This window comes from Macadamia integrifolia, chromosome 10, assembly GCF_013358625.1.
Source record: "Macadamia integrifolia cultivar HAES 741 chromosome 10, SCU_Mint_v3, whole genome shotgun sequence".
Taxonomy (NCBI): Eukaryota; Viridiplantae; Streptophyta; class Magnoliopsida; order Proteales; family Proteaceae; genus Macadamia; species Macadamia integrifolia.
In genome coordinates, this window is record NC_056566.1 from 17,115,722 (window position 1) to 17,124,357 (window position 8,636).

Below are 8,636 nucleotides of genomic sequence, written 5' to 3' on the forward strand. Positions count from 1 at the left end.
TCATTTGCAATGATAGAAAAGATTTATGTATGATCTATTGTTTGTTTGGTGCCTGCTGGCCGGCAATGGAACCTAAGGGGACCCCATGCAGGACTGCCTGTATATGGCTTGTTGTGGCATACCACATGGAAGTGGTTGGCACTTACTAAAGCCTATTTATATTTAAATATATATATATATATATATATTTTGGTAAAGAGATTTCCTTTAGATTTAGATTTTGATGATGGGTCTTCTCCACTTATGGGCCTGAAAACCCAAAGTTGGAAGATATTATCCAGCTTATCAACTAATTAAGCCCCTCATTATAAAAGCTGAAAATAAGCATGAGAGAGAGAGAGAGAGATCCTTCCTCATCTCACTAGGAGACAAGAAAGAGGCTGAAGCTTAAACATTCCCAGGAAACAAGAACCTCAACCCTCATCTCCCTACCTTCCTCACCAGCGGGACTAAGTTTACTAATGTTAGAGAGAGAGAGAGAGAATATGGTTAAACATTCCCAAGAAACAAGAAGCATCACTTTCATCTCACTAAGGGACGAGTTTCCCTTCACCCATGGTTAAGGAGGAATTCCTTCATCATGGACATCTATACCATCAGACTGCCATCAAATTGTGTAATTTGACGTGCTCCCTTGTTTACAAATGATCTATTATTAATAAGGATAAAAGAACACTGACAGTCATGCACAGGGTGCGAAAAGACCACACCCCCCCCCCCCCCCAAAACCCTTGATGTGCACAGAATATACTCCCACATGCCTTCCCATTGCCCCACTGATTTGGTGTTTCCTACGCTAAACTGGCAGGATTCCCTCACCCTAACAATAAACTTTTGGGAAAGAGTGTTCCGTTCATGAGAAATGAGCAAGGCTCCTGCACCAGCACAGGAACAATGGAAGCACGTACAAAAGCATCAACATGGGTGAGATTTCCCCCCTTTACACTGGGTGGGGCTGTCATTTTGCCCAATCCAATGTCTGCCTAAGGTGCCGTGCTCCTGGACAGAGTGCGTTTCTAGTAAATTTATTCTAATCATATATACATTCATGACATTGTTCAACAGGAAAAAGCAAGAGATACAATGGCCAGAGGAAAAAAGGGAGCCTCTTTAACCCAACCGTACTCTCTGGACCCACGTGTTCCAACCATTGAAGGAACCTAAGTTGACTGAGATTTGATTAACTTAAAAGAAGTTTGATTTACAAACTGAGTTTGTATAAATTCATTCACTATCCTTCCAAGAATCAAAAGTTTCAACCCGAAGGATTCCAAATACGGACTGTACACACAATCAAAAGCAATAATCCAGACGAAGATTCAAATTCCCTCACCCAAAATAAACACATTGTACCAACATAGAGAAACATAATGATCACTACAAGCAAACTTCAATAATACAGATCCTAAATGTTCATCCAGGCTCAATGCATAGAAAACTTCAATGCCTTCAACCAATCTCTGGCAACCCTTGCAGATCAAAGTGGAGTTGTGAGGGAAACATACATATGAAGCTGACAGAGATTACCTATAATAGGTGAAGATTCCCCTCCTCTCAGTAAGTTGGAGTTTAGTTGAAACCAAGTTCTTTTTAATCGGTAATGCTTTCTGTACATGCGAGAAATCCTCCTCATAAAAATAAGGCAGTTTACGGTTCCTTTTTTGTTCTTTTCCTTACCCCCCCCCCACCCCACCCCACCCTACCCTACCCTCTTTTATGTTTTGGGATAAACAGTCTTATGAGTATTGGCTATGCAACTATATATATTGAAGGCCTAACTGCGAACTGTACAGTGCGGCATTACAAAGGTAATGAAGTCCGATGATGACGAATAAAGAGAACTTTGAGATTAGAATCCCAGAATTCCACATACCTGTGAACCACCATCAGCTCCATATATTTCTAGACCTCTGCTCACACAGCATAAAGCCTTATAACCTGAACTATCTGGGCACGGCAAACAGGGCAGCCCCATTTCTTGGCTTCGATTTCTTTCAAACAAGACATGCATCCTGCCATGTGGCCACAAGGAATGCAAGCCCCCTCAACTGGAGCATCCAAACATATCACACATGAGGATGAAGCACCCCCAGCTTCATTACCCTCATTTTTTCTGCCTGGTCTGTCCTCCACAGTTGGCACTGATACATCAACAGGACTCGAGTCGATTGATGGATAGTGAATAGGGCCATCATATGCAATCTCATTAGGAATTGGAGGAGCTGATGGAAGTGACGAAGCAGTTTCAGGAACCATTTGAGTTGTCGCATTGTTCAGACTATGCATATGCTGTGGTGGGTTGCTACTTGGACCAGCTCCAGATACACCCCATCCATTATATGCATCTTTAACTGGCTCATCAAGCCATCCACTGCTAGTCGCTTCTGAAGAAGATGCAGCCCCTATTATCCCCGAGCCATTGTGACTACTAGAATCTACATTGTTTGCCCAACCATTCATGTTGTCCACTTCAGAGTTCAGATGGGTATTAGATAGGGGTGGTATCACACCCGTAGCAGACTGCATGGAAGCATTTATTCCCATAGCTAATTCAAGATCAAGATCTTCTGCAGTAGATGCCTGTGCAGTTGGAGGAAGAATTGGAGCACCAGGCAACAGAGGAGACAGTACCTGGAAAATGTTTGAAGAAGTCAAAAACTAGCAACTATGTATATTTAAAATGATCAATGTATTTCATTTTTTTGTTGATTGGAGTACAAACTACTAATAGAGATACCTACCCATCAAAAGGGAGAACTATATGTAGTACAGTACCTTTGCAAATAAGCAGTAGTTGCTAATTGTAGCATGACGGAGGCAAGTTCAAGTGTAAATTTGAAATACAATACATAATGCACTAACATTATAACTCATCAAACAGACACCCAAAAAAATAAAAAGGTAACAGGATTCCTTAGTGCAACAAAAAATTTGAATAGTCTAGTAAGCTCCCGAATTATAGGAAAGCAGGGAAAATTCCAAGGGACCAGGTTAGGGATTTCTGGATGAATGTAGAGTTAAAACCAAAAAGAACTGCGGAGAAAAAAAGTCCTGAATTGCTCCTTCTAGTCTTATTTTGTCTAACAAGATCAAGTTTTCTCATGAGCTTAGTTAATATTCCTCAGTTTGTCTTCTCTTATAACTAACTGTAGAAAACTTTCTTTTCCTTGTCCAACATCAGGTTTGTGAGAGTCATATTACCTTCTCAGTAGCCCCTTGTAGCGGAAAGTTCAATTGTCAGTGCTTCATTAAGGTTCTTTAAATTATCGGATCAGATTTTCATAAAGATTTCTTTAACTTATTCTTAATATATAACCAGAATTTTAATGATCTATTAGCATAATAGAGTTAAAGCCAACATCCTGGTCTCAAATTGAAATTTGTTATGCAATGGGAGCACTGGTACGTCTCTCTCTGTCAGTCACAAGCAAAGAAAGATCATTTTTCTTCTTTACATTCAAGAAATGAGAGGTGTAAAAGATGAGCAGAAAGTGATGCCAAGTTAACATACAGCTTTTGTTAAGTCTTACCTGGCGAATTCCCTTGCAAGCATTATAAAAAAACTGCAGTTGCTGCTTGTCACCCTCATTTGCAGAAGCAAGCTTACATCGCGTTTCTGGCATAGAAACATGTACTGAAAGTTTAGGCACAGTTCAGTAAATACACATGCACATTAAATCTGTAGGTAATGACAGCATGATGAACCAATAGAAGATAGAAATAATGTAATTTTGAATATGGTGGTCATAGTGGTGGTGGCCTAAGCAAACAACCCACAAAGCTGTATAGGGTAGGTGCATAAGTAGGTTTCTAAATTTGAAACTCCTCCCTCCTGGTATCTCATCTCCAGTATTCCAACAATGCCCACATTAATTGTGAAGCAGCCCACAGTGAAATGACGAAATTGAAGCTAATTATAACTTGCTGTCAGGTGGTGTTTGAGTTGAAGATCAACCTCAGTAAAAGTGTAAGTATTTGGGGGTTGGAAAAATCCTAATCTTTGATGGTCTCGCTGCTGCTGTCAGTTGTAAAATGGGTAACCTCTCATCCAGATACTGGGGACTACCCCTAGAAGCTACATTGAATATTTGGTGCCCCTTGGAGCTAATTACCGATCAGGATCTTGTGAAAGAAGGATTCTTAAAGAAAAATCGACTTTCTGGAAAGAATGGATCTCCATTTAAAGATGATAAGGCAACTTGGAGAAGTTGGAGATTCAATAAATATCAGTAGATAGGATGAAACCACTGCGCTTGTATCCTTTTTAAAACCCTTTTCTTCTCATTCATTCTGGAGGTGTTCAGCGTCAACAAAACCGAAAATTTGTGTTCGGTACTTCGGTACTCTAGACTCCTTACATCACATGGACAACTAGACCACTTTCCTCTCCGATGTGCAGTTTTAAGATATGGAGATATGTTACAGAGAACACCTTTGAACATGGTGTCATGGTCCCCTTCCCCACCAAGAATCAACCAAAATTTGCATTATTCCTATTAAAAAAGACTAAGAAAACATTTTCTAGTACACAAAATATGAGCTAGCATCAGAATAGACGAACAGTGGCTTCAAAATAATCCAATACTCTGCTTAGAGTAGGAGGAATATATTTGCATCGTTAAATAGCTAAATAAGTAATGTTCAGTACCATCTAATTGGGGGGAATGAAATACAAAAATATTATCTTTCCTAGCTCATAAACAGGTAAAACAAAAATCCCAATAAAATTCGATAGTTAATTAGAGTGGACAGATGTAACGGGTTTATATGGCTCCCATGTTCCTATGTTAAGCAGAGCAGCTTCGCAGATCTCTAGATAGACATGCTATTCAACATAGTTGTCAAGGTGTCACATAGGCGTCCAGGTGCCTTGGTCGCCTAGTCGTCGTGCCAACTATGGTATTCAATTTCAAAACATCCATTCACATATGAACATGACACAATCCTGAGAGATGAGCTTTGGAGCACAAGAAGCTTACTAGTAGACTTATCAAAAATGACCAAGGTAGGATCAGGCTGGTGAAACCTCGGTTCCTCAATGTTGGCCTTCCAGAGTGAAATAACTATACGAGGCTGTGCTTCCTGTTTATTCATCAAAAACCCTTTACCAACAAACTTATGATATCTCAAAAGGTGAGTATTTAGTCACTGGCAAAAGAAGAATATGAAAATAACAGAAAATAAAATACAACCACTGGGATGGTGTAAAGGATGAAAGCTAGCAAAATTTCCACTAGTTATGGAAAGAATGAGCAAGTTTCTAAACCATGAAAACTCAATATATGAATCAAAATACAACCACTGGGATGGTGTAAAGGATGAAAGCTAGCAAAATTTCCACTAGTTATGGAAAGAATAAGCAAGTTTCTAAACCATGAAAACTCAATATATGAATCAAGTGTAAAGAACGAAAGCTAGCAAAATTTCCACTAGTTATGGAAAGAATGAGCAAGTTTCTAAACCATGAAAACTCAATATATGAATCTGTCTAGTCTAGTTTTTTTTAAGGCATCGTGAATCCCCTACCCCACCCCTCTTGACTCTCTTATCTTCATACTGAAAACAATAACATAAACTAAAATCAAATTGAAAAGATATTGCAATTATGGATCAGTGAACAAAGGTGTCCCATGTAACCCCACTAGACTGTTGGAGGGCAAGGGTGTAACGGAGAAGCAAGAGGAAATAATAGCTGGCATAAGGGCAGCAGCACCGCAAGTGAGGGTTTTCTAGCAAATAGCATGTTTGTTTACAAACATGGGAATTAATAGTAAACACAAAGGTACAAAAGAAACTCCATCCGCCATTATGCTTACAACATCAATTTTTATTTCCACACCAGACTTAGGAACTAAGCATATGACCTGAATACAGTCTCTGGCATTGTTTTCGGAGAGAGAAAATGGAATGGGACTAACCCTGCAAGTCATTGAAATAACCTAAGATCATGACTCAAAATATTGTAAACCTCACTTCATATCGGTTTACTCATAATTCAAGTTGCACATGACTGCAGAGATAGTGATACTTATTATCTGTATCACTGAAAACTCTACCAAGACAGAAGTTGATATACCAAAAGATTAAAGTCTTCATTGATTATTAAACTCTCTCCATCGCACTGCCAACTTAATCACAAATGGGATGTTATTTGGAGAAAACTCAAGAAATATAACACGTCAAAGTAATTACTCAGCCGCTCAAAAGACAGACAACCAAAGCCCTGCATGATAACACTTCTGTTTCTGGGCTATGTTTCTATTCCAGAAATTACTTTTGGTATTTCTGTTTCTGCAACACGGTATCAGTTATCTGATCGGTAGACCAGAAAATTTTTCTCCATATAAATATATGTTCAATATTTACAATGAGAATTCATATCATAATCTTAAATTTCTTCAAAGGTGACTAATGATAATCCATCATACCTGTGGACTAGAATATGCAGCAACCTCCAACTTGATAGGGTTTGCAGCATTACGCGAACCACAAGGGATGACCACAACCCAACTGCAAACATTGCAGATATTAGATAGCATATAAACCCAACTATGAGAGAGAAAAGAGACAGAGAGAGAAGAGTTGCAAACATGCAAATTACACAAGATGAACTCTAAACTCGTCCACCACAGATACATGTTAGCACCTAAGATTACCAGATACAGATGAAGATACAGGCACTGAAGAGAACCATGGAAATGGCTCCCCATTTCTAGTAAACCAGGAGATGGACAGGAGTAAAAGTAAACTGATATACTGTTAGCATTATAGCATGCTTCTATTTTCAATGTTTACGACAAGTACCTCTTTTTTTTTTTTTTTGAGGGAGAATTTAGTATTTATATTTTGCCAAATTTTATCCAAAGTCAACTACTTACAGAGTTTTTCATAGGAGAAGTTGTTATATACCATTTATATGTGTGCATATCCACACCATGTTTAATAAAACAAATAAGAAAAATTCCAGAAGTTTAAGTATATAGCATATGCGGTTGGAAAGGGGAATCAGGCCGACTCTAGAATATGTAGTATCTAGTATAGTCAATATCATATCATGGCTAGCGGGTCCATTAAACATGTGCATGTACCTGGGTACCATAGTTTGGTATAGCTCAGACAACACTAATCCAATAGTCACATATATAGAATCTAATGCAAACAGAATGAGGGTGCTCATGCATCAGAATAGCTCTGAATCTTATAATGCTACCAACATTTTTCTTGATAACCACTGAGGGGCTAACGCTTCCAGAAACCCTGGTCCATAAAACTCACGCATCCATCCAGAGAAAAGACATATATGGCTCTGCAAAAGAAACCAATAGTAAAAACACTTCCTTCACCAAAAAAACTTTTTTTTTTTTTTTTCTGGAATCCATGCGCTAAAATAGCACTCTGGCCCCCACAGACTATCGGCCTGAAACTTTAAAACTACCTCAATCACGCGGACAACGTTGCTAAACCCCTTTGACCTAGCAACTTCAAGTGGGGTCTGACAATCATCATTCATCGCAAAAGCATTAGCTGAAATGTTCAACAATAGTTCCTTAAGTAAGAACACTTTGACAGACGGCAATAATTAAAAAACTCATTCCTCCCAAGGAACTGAGGTCCAAGCTCCAACGATAAATTAACACCATACCTCCATGGGCCAGAAGTAACTTCACAGTTTGTTCAAGGCCTCTTTTCGCCGCATGATGTAAAGCAGTCCCCGCATGAGACCCTAAAGTACAGGAAAAATAACATGTTCTCAAATTTGTCTTTGACACCTCACTAACAAATAGAAGGAAAGAAAATATCGACAAGCATACATGGATTACAAGTGCATTCTGTGCATGCTCCGAATCATACCATTTATAAATTATAAGAAAAAACAGACTAAAATGGAAACACCAACAGTTTATTAGAAACAGTAATGTACTAATGAACTAATGAACCAAAGAAGCTTTCTGCATACACGTTTAGCTTTACTTTTACCATTCTAAATATATCAAGAAGAAAAATTAGCACAACCAATTAGAAAGTAGGTGCAAGAATCTAGTTACATTTCTCAAGATTGCAGTGAGATGAGTAGAAGTTAGAGCATTCACTGTGGTTATTCTTAGTATACAAAGCCTACAAAAGCTAGCAGAAAGTAGGTGCAAGAATCTAGTTACATTTCTCAAGATTGCAGTGAGATGAGTAGAAGTTAGAGCATTCACTGTGGTTAATTCTTAGTATACAAAGCCTACAAAAGCTAGCATAACTATATTTACCCTATCCAGCAGGTCTCTATATGAATGGAATCAACATGGCATTGACCAAGCAAATTCATCCCTTTTTAGGAAGAAACAAATTCATCCCTACGTATTGAAAAATAGTTCCAGACTCAAAGGTTCGGTATTTCCATGGGGCACAGTAAATGATTTCTTAAAGATCAAGTAAATGGTCAAAGGGTGACCAAGTTACACTTGATCATGGGAAGAAGTTTCAAACTGAATATGAACGATAGTGAAAAATGAAAATCAGGTCACATCACCCAGAGATCGCACTTCACAGATCCAAATTTTGTACCACAAATTGAGAACCAACACATCAGTGATATGAACACCAAAAACAGAATGAGGAAGAACGAGATATGAATAAGGGGCAGGGCC

General features: G+C 38.6%; 1 protein-coding gene across 3 annotated transcripts in view; it reads right to left on the minus strand.

Moving 5' to 3' along the window:
* Positions 1 to 1,150: 1,150 nt before the first annotated feature.
* LOC122091597 (putative E3 ubiquitin-protein ligase XBAT34) overlaps positions 1,151 to 8,636 on the minus strand; it is an 11,836-nt gene continuing 4,350 nt past the window's right edge. For 2 of the 3 annotated variants that reach the window (XM_042661614.1, XM_042661616.1), the window contains 7 exons: positions 7,643 to 7,723; positions 7,436 to 7,524; positions 7,215 to 7,306; positions 6,429 to 6,510; positions 4,980 to 5,082; positions 3,531 to 3,616; positions 1,151 to 2,631 (listed from right to left, as the gene is read on the minus strand). In XM_042661614.1, the coding sequence (XP_042517548.1) occupies positions 1,915 to 2,631; positions 3,531 to 3,616; positions 4,980 to 5,082; positions 6,429 to 6,510; positions 7,215 to 7,306; positions 7,436 to 7,524; positions 7,643 to 7,723 (1,250 nt within the window). In that variant the 3' untranslated portion in view covers positions 1,151 to 1,914. The remainder of the gene's footprint in view (positions 2,632 to 3,530; positions 3,617 to 4,979; positions 5,083 to 6,428; positions 6,511 to 7,214; positions 7,307 to 7,435; positions 7,525 to 7,642; positions 7,724 to 8,636) is intronic. The other variant, XM_042661615.1, reaches the window with a different exon arrangement.